This window comes from Lytechinus variegatus, chromosome 7 (genome assembly GCF_018143015.1).
Source record: "Lytechinus variegatus isolate NC3 chromosome 7, Lvar_3.0, whole genome shotgun sequence".
NCBI classification, from domain to species: Eukaryota; Metazoa; Echinodermata; class Echinoidea; order Temnopleuroida; family Toxopneustidae; genus Lytechinus; species Lytechinus variegatus.
Genome location: NC_054746.1, coordinates 38909162 through 38927608, shown reverse-complemented (window position 1 = coordinate 38927608; position 18447 = coordinate 38909162). Strand labels below are relative to the sequence as shown.

Genomic DNA, 18447 nt, shown 5'->3' with positions numbered 1-18447 from the left:
AAGAGAACAATGGTAGGCGTAGCTCAAATCAAAGATCCCCAGAGCCATCCTCCCTTTTGGAAACTTTGGTAAGGCCGCCGGTAATCGAACCCGGGGCCTAGCTTAGAACGGCGCGGCACGCTGGACCACATAATAGTTTTGTAATAGTGAATAGTTTACAGCAAGAAGTAGACATAATGTGAATAAGGTATTTCATTAAGAACTAGATTTTAGAAGGTACCACATTTACTTCTGATCAAAGATCAATGAGATCATAATCAGGTAGGAACCTTCCTTTAGAAAAACTTTTAAACATCGACCGTGAGATAATGCGTTTATCATTTATTTTTATTTTTCATTTTTATTTTATTAATTTATTTTTTTCATAGACAAATGCGTTTTTCTCAATGTTAATAAAATCAGTCTTGTACCTTTTGCATCCAATGTCTTTATTCGATAGATAATCAGGTTTAATCTCATCTTCAATTTTAAGATTTTGCTTTTTTTACCTATTATTGAATTCTAATGTAATCGATTTGGCTTGCCAGTAACCGAATAATGATGATGAGTGATTTTGACTTAAAACGTATTAACTATAGGACAATTACAAAGATTTGCTGCATTTAACGAGTTCAATCTATCGTAATTTGACGTTATCAATTCAATATACCAGGTCTGGTTAATGAATTGATTCATTTAGAAAGCAACTACCGTGACCACTGCATATCATCTCATCTCACCCCTCACTATTGTAATCTATACAGTGCGTCCTACCATAATTCACTGTATTTTTTCATCAAAGAGATGTACATAGATGAAAAGATATGCTTCCCCTCTTTCATTTTAACCACATTTCAATGTTCATAATGCACGCATGACTGAGCAAGAACAATGGAAGGAGATGCTACCAAATTTTCAATTTTACTATAAGTCTTTAAATCTTCACAATTCTGACAATATTTTCTCTTTTTTTGCAAAATGCCCATTTTGTGAGTGCCTTTCTGACCAATATGCAACATGTGCAATGAAGGAAATAAAATGGCATAATCAGAGAGCTTTCATGCTAAGTCTTCCAACAGAAATCAGTCAAAAGTATATTCAGGGGAACGCTTAGAAATCGGGTAAAAAAAACCCAGGTTGTACTATTTTACATGATGCATTCTGTTTTTCTCTACAAGTTTCACGAAGTTCAGGAAAATTAAGCGTGTGAATAATCAGACAAGAATATATGTCATTTTTTTTCTTTTTCCAAAAGATCTTCTACCGTGTTAAGATGGAAACCAAAATCATCCTCGATATTTCATTAATCAGTCTCTTACAGCTCGTTTTGGTGTACTTACGTAGCATTTTCCGCTTTGCCTTCAATGTTTAAAAGTGCAGCCTTTCTCCCCAAAACTTTCCTTTTTGTTAATGACCCTCCTATAAAAAAGTAGCCCCACAACCCCGTGGAGTGCATCATTGCCTGGGTCTTTAACCCATTTCTTCAGTTTATGCTATCGTTTCCTCAATGATATATAAAATACTCCCCACCTACAATTATTTTTCACATGAAAAGTCAACATTGTCAACCGTGAAGATTGGGTTATATTTCCACTTGTCTACACAATTTATAGTTCTATCCGCTTGTCTCAATACGAAAGTAGAAATTCTCCTCGACAAAAAAAACCCGAAAAAAAAAACAAATCTGACCGATACATGAGCAATGACAGCCGCCGATACATGAGCAATGACAGCCGAAGCTAGCTGAAAAGTAAACGTTCTTTTATCAGATTTTTTTTGCTCCTTCAAGTTAATATGAAATTGCATTGAAATCCACCCTCTCCATATAATTCGATTTTCTGTCTTATTCTTTCAATAATTAATCGCATTACTTATCACGAATGAGTTTTAGTGCACCATTGTCATGCTCGGCAATGGGTTTAGAAAATGAGTTTTTCGAAGTATTAATTATCATGATTAGTACATTTTTCATTTCTCTCTAAATCCATAGGGAACATGATTCCATGCCGTCATTAAGACATACAATGATGCAGGTCTATAATATACATCTCTAATTGCGTGAATACGTCATAGGAAATTAATGATACGTTTTCAACCTCCGCCCCGGCAATTACATGATATGTGTAACAATGGAATGTCACTGATTTCTACGACATCTAAAATAAAAGGTTAAGATAATTGAAGAGTATAATGAGGTCGTTTGTGACTTAATAGACTCATCTGCTTTCATTATCACTGTCAATTAAAAGATAATTGGATATCCAAAAATGTGACAAATTTCAGAAAAACGGGAAAAAATCTCATTAAAATTTTATCGTGGAATTTTCAATAAGGTTGTTGACAATGTTATATCATAAATTTCAAATGGTAATACTTTCTGAATACATTCAGTTTAGGCAATACGTATATTACAAGCGAAGATTTTATAGAAACCATGAATATTGAACAGGGTCAGTTACGTTACTAATAAAATCAGTTACTTAATTAGCAGGACATAATAATCTCTCAAAGCTACACCCCTCAATTATTCTAAATGCGTTTTTTTTTATTGATCACAACTGCAATTAGAGGGGCTCTTACATGAAAAAAAAAATATTCTCATTAAAACCTACTTGACCCGTTTGTCAAAGGGACAATGAATAATAAAAAAAAGGCTTCATGAATTAAATCGGAGAAAAGCACGAGGTAAAAAAAGTCCGGTAAAAACGCGATGGTCCTCGAGTTGCAAAGTGCTGTGTATAATTATAAGAAGTTTCTACGCCAATCAGGAACTTCAACTTTCTCCTTGTCAACCTATTATTTGAACCCTCTTTTTGTCAACCTCAACTTATTATTTTCGGCAGAAGAAGGGTATTCCATTGAAAATCTCTGTAAATCGTTATAATTATTCACTATCCCCTTTTTGAAGCCGAAACCAAAACCGAAGTCAGTTTTCTTAGTGAAAAAGAGCCGACTCGTTCATGAAAATTAAATAAAAATTTAAACAAATCAGGGAAAATTGTATATTATGTACTGTGTGCATGCAAAAGCCCTGAAAACTGTTGCGTACATTATATATCGCCTATACATGTATATCATCATTACTGTTATTTTAAGGATGTTCCACAGTTGAAATGAAGTCCATGTCATTTTCATCAAATTTTGCAGAGAGTTACTTTGGTATCTATGTATTATGAAAATGCAAAAAATTATATAGGTTCATGTGCTTATTTTTTTCTACGGTACTTAAAATTCGCCGTCTTTGAATGATATGAAATGTTGCGCAATCAAAAGAATTATGCCTCTCTTAGACCTCACGAATTCCCCAAATGAGACTAAATAATCTATTCTCTGTCGATATCGAATCAAACTTCCTGAAACTTTCAGGATATGTAACTAAGTGGATATCAAAGTAGGATGATATCTTTTAATTGGCAAACATATATTTATTTGGATTCAGCAGCACCCTCATTTGACAAGAATGGTGCACAAACTTCAAAAAACAAATCTTCAAAAGACGTGAATGTACCCGAAAATTAAAAAAGTATAATTTAAGCTGCTTGTTATTCAAAATCCATGTCATTTTCATCAAATTTTGTAAAATTGTAGAGTAATGCATTCCAAAGGTGTAGGGAAGTTAAAAATATGGGGTCCATGTGCTTGTTTTTAAACTACCAGTGTTGAAAGTAGTTGCGAGTTGGCTTGAAACAGTAAAATATGCGCCGAAAACTAGCAGAGGTCTCATAATATACCGTCTAAAATGCAAATGGTTCGTAGTTCTGCTCCCTAACACTCAAAATCCATGTAATTTCATCCTACTCTCTAGACTTGTAGAGGAATATATTCTAAAGACGTTAAAATATTACAAATATGGGGTCCATGTGCTCGTTTTTAAACTTCCAGTGTTCAAAGTAGTGGCGAGTTGGCTTGAAACAGTAAAAAATGCGCCGAAAACGTGCAAAAATTAACAATCTCAAAAATAAAGAAACTCTCAGAAACAAATGTAGTATCTCAGAAATACATACTCTTGCACAAATGAAATTCCAAGAATTGTTTTAATTCCGCAGAAAGTTATGATTCTGCGGTTGTCTTTATTTCTGTGATTTGTTTTATTTCTGTAGTTATCTTTATTTCTGTAGTTTTCTTATTGTTTGAAATAGTTTTATTTGCGAGATTATCTATTTCTGAACAATGAAATTCATTTGTAAAATATACTGCTTTTTCAATTACGATATTTTTTTTCTGAACGAGTCTTATCTTTCTAAAATCTTTTATCTATGATTGGCAAGTTTATTTCTGAGTTGTCGTTTATTTCTCAATTATATCCATTTCTGGTTAGATACTTTTATTTCTGACTTATGTACTATTCGTCCAAAGTAATGCATTCATTTCCGAATATTATATTTCTGAGATACTACTTTTATTTTGAGGAAGGTAATTTATTTCTAAGAAATCTCAATTTCTTTTTGAGAGACTTCATTTATTTCTGAACGACTACATGTATTTCTGAGAGTTTCTTTATTTTTGACATTGTCAATTTTGGTCTTTTTGGCTGCCCATATATTTTGGCATACGAAAGGAGTCATTTGATATTTTGTAGGTTTCTTTTTAGTTTTTATTGATGTTCACTTATGCATGACTTAAGAAGGTAAATTAGTTTTTTTACACAAAAGTGAAGTAATAGGTGTATAGGTACACTCCTGCCGAATTGCACTGATGAAACATTAATCCGTTAAGAAGTTACGGTATTTGTGAAAGAGCGACGATCTGGGTTTTTTTTTGTTATGTTCAGATTTGGTTCACCAATTTATCAAAGTTTGTGTCCGAATGCATTGCTCATAATTTATTTTGGGTTTCTTCAGATATCTCTTCTCCTCAATTATCGTTACTACACAATATAGTATTAAGGAAGAATAAGTAATCTTGTCCGAAACGCTTGCAAAAGTGTGTTTTAGATAAGCCTCTACTTATATATATGGTGACAATTTTTTCAGATCGAAATATCAAAATTTTCAGCTCGCGCGCTTTGCGCTTAATCAATGGTACCAAAAATAGTTAGATTATCAGGCTTTCAGGTCAGAATATAAAGAAATTTCTGCTCACTCTCGGCACTCGCATTATCTGTGTAGTGAGATATGTATTCTCCTCATGAGTCAATGCAAACAGTCCTAAACAGGTACCTTAAAATATTTCAGCATGCGCTTCGCGCTCGCAATAATTTGTTGGTGATATATCGTGATGACAGGTTTTCTTGTACCAAACGCCCTTGAGGTGGTGTGAGTATGAAACATAATGAGATGAGGTCGACTCAAAAGATGACGCTGGACACTGTCCATTCTTGGGCTTTAGCTTTCGTCTTTTATGTCACAATAAATATTCATATTTATTTTGACATAAATTATATGCGCTTTGCGCTTTCGCCACCTAGCAACCGATGTTTTCATTTTGCAATTGTGACACTCTCATAAAGAACAAGATAGGATACGGTAAGCACCCTACTTTACTACCACAATAGTCTGCAATTACAGGTGTGTCTTCTTCATTTATATAATTATTTTTAAATCGAATTAATGATTTGTTATTCATTTATCAATTAATTTATTTATTCATTTATTCATTCATCTGTCTGAGATTATGGAATATATTTAACTTGATGATAATTCATTGATGTGCAAGACAAACTTGGATGTTGTATTCCCTTGTAATTTTCAGACCGCTTCTGACGAAGTCTTAATAAAGACGAAAGCTTAGGCTAAGAATGGTGTCCTGCGTCATCTTTTGAGTTGACCTCCATCTTCCGCGCATTGATTTTTTTTTGAAAGGTGAGTTTCACTATCCGTATGCCCATGAACAGACGTGTTTTTCACGACTGTTTCAGAAACGGATTTTGAATTCTTTTTTGTCACATAATGGGCACTGACGAAGAGTGTGACTTTACCATTCATTTTTGAGAGCTATGCTCCTTTTAAAATCTACGATTTTATTTCCACGGCATTTACTAAACCTTTTGTGATTACTTTATTCCATAATTATGCCGAAGCAGAGTATTTCTATTATATATGTATATATATATATATATATATATATATAGGCCTGTGTGTGTGTATGTGTAAGAGTGCGTGTGTGTGCATGAGTTTGTTTGTTTTGTGTGATCGAACGCCTTTGGAATGTTGATTCATGATTTTGCCCCCCCCCCCCCCAATCTCAAAATGGATCGACGCCCCTGAGTAATAAATGTTTCCATTGTTTGTTCCACCAGATTATGCATTAAACGTGAAATAGCTCTTCAGTTAAGGATATCAAGTTTTTCGTCAGCAATTCGAACTAGAAAAACATCAATCAAATTATGGGAAAATACCTTCTAAAACCTCAAGTGTTATTCTAAGGACATTCAGTGCCTTGGTTGGATCGAATATTAAAAGTGAAGTTCACTCTGGTTGATCAATGATTTTGAAATAGAGGAGGGCGCAGGGAGCTAATTGAAAACAGAGGGGCGCAAATGATAATGTTCGTGAATTTAGCTATATTAATATACAGATATTGACTAATGGGGTGTGTAATATAAACATTCTTTGGACCGCCGGATTTGTATTTTCCCGAGGGGTTATATTTTCCCGAAGCGCGCAGCGCTGAGGGAAAATATGATCACGAGGGAAAATATTAATCCTTTAGGTGGTCCAAACAATGTTTGTTTTACACATCCCATCAGTCAATATCTGTTATATTAGATAGCCTCTAATGATGAAGATAAAGTTAGGCCTAACGATGCGTGCAGCATGTTTATGATATTCAAAGTGATTGATTGAACTGGTATAGATCTAACATTAGAACTTGATCTATATATATCTAAGTAACGTTAGCCTAACGCAGTGAATGACCCTTTTCTATTTAAATCAACTTTGTTTAGGCCTAGCCCTAGATCTAAATCTAAGTTCGAGCCCAGTCCAGGTCCAAGGCAGGCCGATAATGCATGGTTACATCTAATCCACAAGAGGGCGCCAAACACCTAAAAATATATTCATGGACCGGTTAGTCAATATATTCATCGAAGGTGGACCGCTGGGAAAATACATGGATTTCGATCATATCACGTGACGCGCAATTGACCAATCGCGCTTGGCTAACTGTCTTGGCTATCTAATATTGTATAATGTTAAACGTGTGATCCTCAAAAATATTAGGGAAGTGTGCGTTCTTTGCGTTTCGCATTGATTCGCCACTGCTGACGTCAAGCTGGTACAAATAATCCAACCGAGAATAACGGAGTGAATATGTGTCTATAAAATTTTTTTTTTTTTCGTGTGCTCCATTTGGTGGCCATGCTTTATCAAGTAGTTTTGAAGGAGTACAGGGGTTCCCCCCGACTACTCGAATCTTCTGCGTTCTATACTTTGACAGTGATTTAAAAGTGTGAAAGCCAATGGTTCGTGGAGAATGCACGTACAATACTACAATAACCAAACTCAATTCAACTCAACCAAAGGCGACAAAAGGACAAAGGGAAGCAAAGGACAAATGGGCTAAAATCACATCTTCATCAAACTGAGAACTGAAGATAAAAAGATTTAATACCAAGTCTTATTTCGTTATAGGCCTTTTTTATGGGCTGTAGATGACAATTGGCCAAATTAAATTCACTGAAGCCCTTTGCTCATAGTAAATGGATAATACACAAACAAGAGGTGCAATATACTTTTTTAATAAACATTGGTATTATCACACTGTACTATCAGAAAAGCTATTACCTTTGTTCGTGTACTAAACTGATATTGTTAAAGTGAAAGGAATATCTATTATATAAAATATAAAACAATCATAGAGATTGTACTCTGAAAAGTGATAAAGTAGGACACAAGGGCGTTTCTTATATCCTATTTCTTGGAATTTGTATATAGTAGTATGATGTTATCTAACGTCTCAATCGTCTCAATGATATAATTATTTGGAGGAATTATGGCATAACAAATGACTCTATGCATTCACACTTTTCATTGAAAAGCTATTCTTTGTACATTCATATTTACAAACTGTGAAATGTTTAGAGAAAGATCGATGTTTTCCGATGCAAACATAAATCGACTATACAATATTTTGTTTTTAACCGTTAAGTGAAAATTATAAAACAAATAATATTGGTAATAATAAATGAGACATATGAAATATTATTTCGAAAGAACTGGACAGAGACAAAGCCGGGCTAAAAATTCACCAGAAAAAAATCCATTATTCAAAATCCCCATTGAATCATGGCGAAAGTATTTGTTTTCAAAAGGATAGTTTTTACTTTGATGATATCACATAATGCAAATACAGAAAATCTATTACTCAGAGTTTATTCGACAAGGATGTAAAGGTGAACGATTCTCTGAAGTTCATGCAAACACGTATAATAATAACACAATATCATTGTGTGAATAAAAATGTAATCAAGTGTGTCTTTGGTTGTAAGCTAAAGCCATTATGGATCAGTTCAAAGATTGTAAATGTAATGTCAGTTAAAATTTACCCTACGAGCATAACTTACGATGTCATTTGAACAAAAAAAAACTATAATAAAATAAATATTGGAAAGAGGAAGTTATTATATGAAATTAAATTCCTCTTCTTAACTGTTTTATTAACAACTCTGAATAGTTTCCACCTTGGTAAGCGGGAAAACAACAATGATTTTTTGGTTACTACGGTAATTCATTTGATTAATCAGCCTACAGAATTTTACCATTTTTCTTAATTTCACTTTCAGTTCTAAACCCAGCATTTTCCTTCCTCATAGTTATTCGTAACTTCGTACTTTACAATAGAAAAACTGTGTTTTATTCTCCAACGAGGAAGAGTGTTGTGAAAAAAAATGAAACTATATAGACGCAGAGTACGGAATACACTGAATAAGAATTCACTGAATTACAGAACGCTATGATTTCTAAATAATTTGATGGGCTAAAATCAAATAGTTGGTAAAATTTCTTAGATTACAATAACTGTTAAATAAATGAGACCACTTTACCCCCATTTTTAACTGATATTAATTAATATAAGCGTTAAAGATCTAAAAAGGATATATTTTTTTCATAGAGCTTTTTCATATATTTATCATAGAGCTATTAATAATAATAATAATAATAATAGTAAATGCTTATATGGCGCTTTACAAAGGAGGTAATTAAGTCTAATACAGGTATACTTAGAATATAATGCATAAATACTACTACTACAGATTTTATCTATAGCCACAGGGTTGCCACGCTGTCGAGTTATAAGCTTATAGTGGCAATCCTTGCAACCTTGCATTAATCTGTATGTCATACAAACTATAACTTTGTTTATTGTTTTGCTTATCGAATATTTTGTCACATCCTCCTTTCTATTGTATTTCATTAATTATTTACCTTATTATGTAAAAAGTTGCAGAAATTCTTATAAGGGATTGGCCAATAGTAGAACACTTGCATGTAATAGTATATCAATACATTGTACATAAAAGTGAAACGAAATAGATTAAACATATTTGACATACTTTCAAACTCAAATCAGGTCGTTCTGATATAAATAGGAATGATTAATGACAAGAAAGTATAGAATTGATATTGGAATACTTATAAAATAGTTTATTTGTTTGCTTCTATTACAAATGAATTGGGGTGGTAGTTATATAAGAAAATGGGCAGAGCCGATACAGTTTGCTTCTCGCACATTCAAAAGACTGAGAGAGAGAGAGAGGGGGGGGGGGAGAAAATACTTCCTTTATTCAGGTCGAGAAGATACTAATACATGGCCGATGACAAGAAGATGTAAGAATCTTGAAAATGAAATAGATCCAGCTGCGTTTGTTCTCTTATGAAGATTATAGGGGTTAGGTGAGAATATGATGAATAAGCCGCTTACCGCATAAATTATGAATATTTATAACCCTCTATACAGATGCCCTCCAGAAGGCAAATGAATTATACATAGCAAAGTGTTATGGGCCGCCATTGACATTAGTTTTATTAGTCATAATAGTAGCTGCTAGACAAGGTAGATAGTTATTTAACTGTTCATTTTAATTCCTTGTGTGACAGCTGCATGCTTTCAAACAGTATGATATTAAAACATACAAAAGCGCATGAGACATAATTTTTCAATCCAGATTGCTGGTTTAAGTTAAGACTACGATAATATGGGCAGCCAAAAGGGCCAAAAGTAACAATCTCAAAAAATAAATAACTCTCAGAATTAAATGTAGTATCTCAGAAATACATGTCTTTTAGAAATAAATGAAGTTTCTCAGAAAAAATTGCCGTTTCTTAGAAATAAATCAACTTTCTCAGAAACAAAAGTAGTATCTCAGAAATGTAACATTCATAAATGAATACATCACTTCGGACGAATAGTAGGGGAAGGCGGGGTAAGTTGTGACAGTTTTTGCTTTTTGCATGTTAGAATTGATATGATTAATAATCTTGTCGAAATAAGTACCTTGCCTTGAAATTTAATTCTTCTGAAATATTTTCCACCTATATATAACTTTCTTTCCCCACACTGAAAGTCATCGTGACCTTTGAAAAAAACGATGTCAGATGGCTCAACTTGCCCCATATATGGGGTAAGTTTGAGCCACCTTCTGGGGTAAGTTGAGCCACAAAAACTATGTACAAAATGTATGGGGGAGAACCAGCATGTCAATTTTTTGTTTAAAGTCTTTTCACTTGCTAATTCTCTATAAATACTAACATCCTGTAAAAGGAAAAGAGCAGTCATGTAAATTTGCTCCTTTCAGCCTGCATTTCAATCGATTTTTATGGTTTGTTTGTTTTTTAAGATACATTACCATAGGAATTACCATGGCTCAACTTGCCCCATGCTGTTTGGCTCAACTTACCCCAGTCCGAACTTAGTGCGATAATTTTGTATCCACACATTTATTATGCATCCATCATATAAAAGACTATGACAAGAATGAAGATCCATACCTGGACTAATAATGTTGTTATCATGTCTTTATTATTTTTAAAGACGTGTGTGTTTATAAAGCACTTATCTATTTCACACTCTTTTTTACTTTTTTGGCTGAAATTCATATTTTTCCCTCTAAAAAACTACTTTTTGTTTCAAAGTTGGAAACAATGTGGTGGGGTTAGGGGTTATGCTATGGGTCATCAATACATGACACCACCACAATGTCTGACTCATTCATTATTGGCCTGGGGCTGGTGGCTCAACTTGCCCCTATGCTCAACTTACCCCGCCTTCCCCTACATAAGTCAAAAAGAAAAGTATTTAACCAGAAATGGATAGAATTGAGAATAAAAGACAACTCAGAAATGAATTTTGTCAATCATTGATAAAAGATTTTAGAAATATAAGACTCGTCCAGATAAAAAATATCGTAATTGAAATAGCATTATATTTTACAAATGAATGTCATCGTTTAGAAATAGATAATCTCGCAAATAAAACAATTTCAAACAATAAGAAAACTCTAGAAATAAACTACAGAAATAAAAACAACCACAAAAATAAAGACAACCGCAGAATCATAAGTTTACGCGGAATTAAATCAAATCTTGGAAAAAAAAGCAATCACAGATTTGCATGCTTTTGCAGGAATATGAATTACAGTATGTTATCACAAAAATAATTTATTCCTGAGAGCTTTTTTACATTTGAGATTGTTAATTTTGGTACTTTTGGCTGACAAAATTAACAATCTCAAAATGTAATATCTCAGATATACACGTACTATTTCAGAAATAAATGCAATCTCTCTCTCTGATTATCACAAAAATTGTTAATTTTGTGTGTGCATGTGGGTGGGTGAGGGCGCGTATGTGTGTGCACGCGTATATATCAGTGTATGTAATAATTGTTTTATTGTTCTCATGAATGGAAAACAGCGTATAACTGGACAATCATAATGTATGTTTTATTGTAAATGTTTGAAGGGGAAGAAATAAACCTTTAAAAACAAAAATAAAGTATGTATGAGAGGAAGAGTGTAGGTGTGTGAAGTTTCTGAAATGGGTGTGCGTGAGGGTTGGTGTGTGTGCGGGTGGGAGTTCGGTAGTGCGGGAGTTGAAGGGTATGTGTCAATATCGAGAATATAAATCTGAAATCAATGTACACTGCTGGTTTGTACAAGCATGCATGACTGGATTCATCTCACAGTAGATTTATTGTAGATTTAATTTTTGTGGCACTATCAGCAAAATCACGGAAGATGTACCCACTTATCAAAGCATTTATTAAAGAAACTGAAGAAAAGAATGCAGTATTTTCAACACTTCTCTCTACCTGCTGCAAATATTAAAATTCAGAGTAATGACATTAATGTGCCTGGATTAACGATATATACTTAATTTCTTTATGGGTTTCAAAAGAAACTGATCAAACTCAGACTCTGTCAAAATGAATAATAATTTTGCACAGGCTGGCTTCAATAATCTCACCTAAGCATATTATTTGATAGGATGGCTGGACTTTCTTGCATATTAATCGGGTGAATGATAATGAATACAAACAGCATTAAAAAAATTAGGACTGACTTCTGAAAAATGAAAATTTACATAGCTAACTTTGCTCGATTGGATCTATTGAGATAATGATCCAGTTTGAAAATAAAATCGAATAAACTGTGTGTGTGTGTGTGGGGGGGGGGGGTAATGCACTATCAGTTTGGGATGCCGCCAGCGAGCTGCTCTCCCATAATTGAGCGAATTGTCAATATCCATCATCCAAGTCTGTCGATATATTATCTAAATTACGCATTAAATACAAATTATGACACATTATTTCATACCCCACCTCCCTCTGAAAACACATGCATTCATCACGATCCAAAGAAATAGCAACAAATGTTTATCATGAAACACGGTATAAAATTATTTGAAGCACATCGGAAGTGATGAATCAACAATTAAAAAGAATCATTACTAAACATTAATTGTTTGCAGGATTTTATTCCTTGAAGTCTTAATTCTCCGCGATAACAACCGTGCCAAGGTAATGATTGAGCACTCTGCAGTGCGTTGTGATTAGTCATGAGGACACAATGATGACTTTTTAAAATCCTATCATATACTTCTTCATCATTGAAGAAGTATATGACAGGATTTTAAAAAGTCATCATCATTGCGTCCTCAAGACTAGTTGTGATTCGATTTAGAAATAAACTCGACCTCATGCATCCCCTCAATTTATTGAGACATCACTGGGCTCTTTGATTTGTTTGGGACTTACATACAAAGTAACATCATCAATGGAATGAGGTTCCAAATAAAAGTAAAACATCGAACTAGTTATGAGGATAAGATATTGCCTCGGTAACTCAAAAGCATGAAAGACACACGTACTACACGATATATATGTATATAGATAGATAGATACATGTAGATAGATGGATAGATAGATATACATGTATACAAAAATAAATCAACACAAACAAAAAATATCGACAATAAAAACCTAACAAAAAGAGTGGTTTATGAAAAGAATATTCTGAGGCTTAATCAGTATATTTCAAGTGGGTAAAGACTCACCTGTGTATCATTCCAAACCATCCTAAGATCATAATCAGCTAAAAGATCAGGTCGATTGTTGATATGCTCTAAAGCCATCTCTACCACAGGTAGTATACCACTACCATCCCAATTTCCTCCGAGGGTGAAAAAGCCACCCAAATATATTGGAATTTTGTCATCATTACTGATTCCATGGGACGGCTGTAGAGACTGTGATTGGTTTGTATCAGTCTGAAAGGTGGTGATAGGGGTCGACGACATCGATTCGAAGTCATTGATGACGGTGGATTGTGATGGAGACATCGTCGTGTCCAAATCGGAAGAAGACATTGGGTTTGATGTTGCGGCTAACGACGAAACCAACATCGACATCGTAATTGACAGCCAGAATTCAAACCGCAGCAATCTGAAAAGTTTTGTTATCGCCATGACCATCACTGTTCAGTTCGACTGGCCTCTATGTGACCGACCAAGCAATAACAGCATCCCGTCATCTTAACACACTTGATATCTTCTGATGATGGTTCGTGGAGTGCTCGAAAATTGCATGACGAGAAATGTTGCGCATGCGCTTGAAGATGTACTTGAGTCGCTATTTTCTGTTCCCTACTGCAAAGCTGACTTTAATCAATTATCCCTATTAGACACGATAAGATTATATCCACCTCCGCGTCAAATTTATTCAACATCTATCACTTCTCTTGTGGTTCGAATTTAGCTTCAATGCTGCTACCGGTTCATAGATCCATACTAACATGCACACTCAGAGCAGAACAATGCTGATTATGAATGGATTCCCAGTGATCATTAGCTTCCACCACAAACAAACCGTACGCTTGAATACCTCTTACAAATAAATCAAAACATAGACACAAAAGAATTTGCTCTAAAAACTTATTGTTAGAAGTAAGGCATGTTGTGAATTGTATTGTTATGTCTCACTGAAAACTGCTGTGATGAATGTTTTCCCTCCCATTTCGCACAATAGAGTATACTGGCGTAAGGGGCGTAAATCCGGTCCGAGCAATGGAGGGGGATGATAGCAACCTATTGATCTTAAAATTCAAAATTTGGGGGACACCCCACACCAAGGGCTATGTACTAGTATTCGGGGTATTTGACCATGCACATAATACTACCAACATTTAGTTAAAGGCTTATATTACATGTACGTTTTTTCCGATGGCTATAAAGTAATGATATACGGTTAATATCAATATGCAAGCGAGCGAGCAAATTTTCAGTAGTTAGCAGACAAATATGATGTCCAAAAACCTCTTTCAAGTGGTGTGTAATTATCAAATCACGGGAAATGTATACGTATACTGTAAATGCATACATTATGGGTGTCGATTTGTGTTTTGAATCTATTGTTAAAGGGGGGGGGGGGTGATCTATTGTTTAATCCCACATGAATAGTATATGACGTCACGGATCGACACCAGTGTTATATACTACCATCTTTCAATTAAATGCCTATCGTGAATATTTTCGATGACTATTGTAATGGATTTGTTAGGATATAAAAAATGCATTACGGTAAATATCAATATGCGAGCGAGCGAAGCGAGCAAGCAAATTTTCGTAAAAGTCGGAAGACAAAATCCTCTTTCAAAGGGATGTGTAATGATGGGAGAAATACAGCGAGTGAGCGTGGTGGGCGAGCCTTGAAAAGGTTAACTTGTATAAGCTCCCAAAAAGGTGGAAATAGCAAAACGATGCAAATCAAAAGAAAAATATTGCGGAAAGGATACAATTTTGATAATCTTTAAGATTACCTTGGAAGGTGATGCAACATTCAAAATTTGGAACAAAATTCATATTTGAAATATTTATTAGATTGTTATGAAATTAGTATGATTTAAAGTCTTCCATAAACGGATTTAATTGTAAAGGGTGTGGGAAATATACTACCTTGCCTCTGTGTTTCATTAATTGCATTGATTTGGTCAATGTCATCAGTAAGTCATCGTACTCTCAACTTGAAGTATACAGTATACTTCAATTTTTTGGTACAAATTATTATTTCCCGATTTCACAAAGATGCTCGGATAGTATGACGCCCTCCCCTCCCACATTCACGCTAGTGTAGTCAAAAGATGTTTTGATTGGTTTATGATCAAAGTTATAACCATATTATCATACAGTTCATAAATGGACGTATTATAACCACACTCTCATGATGCAGGGGATATAACATTTGCAGAGTGCTGAACATAGGGATTTGTTCTGGTTATGATTAGATTGACCACGTTAGCGGAGCGACCGCGCGAGAAATTTTGCATTTTATACCGTGTTTACACTTAATCGGCATTTGAATCGGCTCGCAGTTCTGAACCGCGAGCTGTACCAACGTGTAAACGCAAACCAAAAGCCGATTCTGCATCGGCTCGCGGTTCTGAACCAAATGCCGATTAAATGTAAACACGGTATTAGTATGCCAATTTTGGCAAATCTAAGCACTTTGATCGCATGCAAATGAATCCATGCATTAAGAGTTAGTATAAATCATTTGATGATTAAAAAAAATAACGTTCGTCTTGAAAAGAGGGGGGTTGATTGTACATGCCATCCCTCCCCTCTCAAAAAGGCGGGGATGTATCCCCCTCCCCCCCCCCCTGATTTACGATTTACGCCCGTGACATATTTACGCCCGAGTATGTAATGTGCTTTTCTAATTGCCTGATATGTTGGGGACGATAGTCCTATTCATACGTGAAAAGAATGTAAATGTAACGTGGTTGGCATTTCGATATGGAGCTAGTCAATTAACGCATAGATACGTGACTGCATGGACATCATAATACTGGGCAAACTTGAAAGCTTGTAAACCGCCTTCCAAGTTGGCAATCACATAATACACATCCTTTTTAAGAAGATAGATCATTCAACCACAACAGATTAAAAGCAAAGATGTATCATTACTAAAAGTACCGAAGAAAAATTACTGTGAAGTCATTCAATGTATTCTCTTCTTTAACCTTTATACATCAAAATGGCATTATCTTAGCGGTATGCAAGAAATTTCCACATGAGAGACCATAGTTTTGTAAAACATTAACAAATTCTATAAAGGCCTGATCCCACTGGCCGACGGACACAAAACGTATTTATAAAGGACACAGCGGACGAGCAAAATTTCAGCGGTCGCTCCATCCGTTTACATCCGCTCCAGAAATGCACAAAGTTAGCGAAAACATATCAGAAAATAACCTCTCTCTTTTGTTCAGCAAAAACGTATGTAACACGTGGGCAATGAGTACGCAACGGATGCATAGCGTTTTCCAACGGATGACAAGATTTTGGTACGTTTTACATCCGCTATGCATCCGTAATGCAGTGGGACCGGGCCTTATAACTTTCTCATTGATTTGCCTGATTTTGTTTAAATATTCACCAATCTGCTTTCTCGATTCTCATTTGTGTTTGGTTCCTCTCATAATAGCGTATTTTAGCATCCACTTCGCAGGTCACGTTTTCTGCAACCTTCAGAATCTATTGAAAATACCCGTCAAATCACAATGAAGAGATTAGAGGTCATTGCCGAAAGTTGGTTGTTGACCGTGACAGGACATCGTCTTCAGATTCGGACCGGACAAATCATTGCAGATGTGTTTCTTGTCCAGAGTCCAGGACGACTTTGTGGTTTTCATTCACCCATTTTCGACAAAGGCTGCTCTGTTATGACGGACTTTTGACAAAAGATTCTCTGCGTTAAAGATAGCGTCCGCAAAGTGATTGCTAAAATGCCCTGTTGTCATGATTGTGCATTTAAAGTAAAAGAAACTAAGTGGATACTGGAATGCAGAGTGCCCGCGTTTCCGTAAGAACACCCAATGGATATTATCGTGCCAACCGTTCCATCGATAACTTAAATAACTTAAAGGTGTGTACAGTGGCGTACCGTGGGTCACAGCATTGTGGGGAGGCACCAGCAAAAAAAAATTAAGTCGCTTATTGAGCGCGCATCGCGCGCTCAGTTGCCTTGTATACTGACCTAATAGAGGCATTTTAGGACAGTGCCATTATACAGATGTATATCTCACAGATCAATTTTTGGTATGCAGACCTAAAAAGGGACATTATAAGCAAATTTTTGTAATCATGATAGGTACCTTTCTCGCTAAACAAACATTTTTTTGTATATATTGACCCAAACAGGGACATTTTAAGGACTTTTAGGAATCTATTAAGAGTATACATGTCTCACCATTGTCATCTAATGCAATTGGCAAGCGCTTGCTGATTTTGTTAGAATTACATCTAAACACATGACTCACTTGTAGTCTTTGTAATCATGATATACAGGGGCGTCGATCCATTTTTCAGATGGGGGGGGGGCAAAATCATTAACGTTCCAAAGGCGCTCAATCGTACAAAACACACACCCATACACTTTTTTTTTAATAATGTTTTTATTCTGATTTCATGAACAAATAGTTACATAACATCTCAATTTAACATTTCAAATCATATATAATACTTTACACTTTATATTTTCAATTTTTCCACTATCATGAGTCATATATATCTTAAAAAAACAACAACAATGAAATCAGTTATTATAAAAATGCTTAAAGACCAAACTTCCCCCTCCCCCCACCACAAACACACCCAAACACACCCACACACACACACACATATATATATATATATATATATCTCCATTAAACTGTCATTTTTTTCAGATCGAAATATCAAAATTTTCAGCTTGCACTTCGTGCTCGCATCTATTCTTCTTTTAGATACAAATCTTTATATATATATATATATATATATATATATATATATATATATATATATATATATATATATATATATACATAATTATTACATAATATAACATAGCATTACAGTGAAAAATAATTTCTTCTTTCCTACTACGTTTCTTTTTTTTAGCTTTCTCCCTCTTTTTCTCCTTTTCCCCGTTTCTTTTTTTTTGGGCCAGCCGATTGGGGGGCACGTGCCCTCATGCCCCCCGTAGTTACGCCAC

At 34.8% G+C, this 18447-nt stretch overlaps 1 protein-coding gene across 4 annotated transcripts in view; it reads right to left on the bottom strand.

The window, feature by feature from the left end:
* The window catches only part of LOC121419238, a 46706-nt gene extending 32467 nt beyond the window's left edge, over positions 1-14239 (bottom strand). For 3 of the 4 annotated variants that reach the window (XM_041613610.1, XM_041613612.1, XM_041613613.1), the window contains exon 1: positions 13473-14238. In XM_041613610.1, the coding sequence (XP_041469544.1) occupies positions 13473-13889 (417 nt within the window). In that variant the 5' untranslated portion in view covers positions 13890-14238. Of the gene's footprint in view, positions 1-13472 lie in introns of all 4 variants that reach the window. The other variant, XM_041613611.1, reaches the window with a different exon arrangement.
* Positions 14240-18447: the final 4208 nt, after the last annotated feature.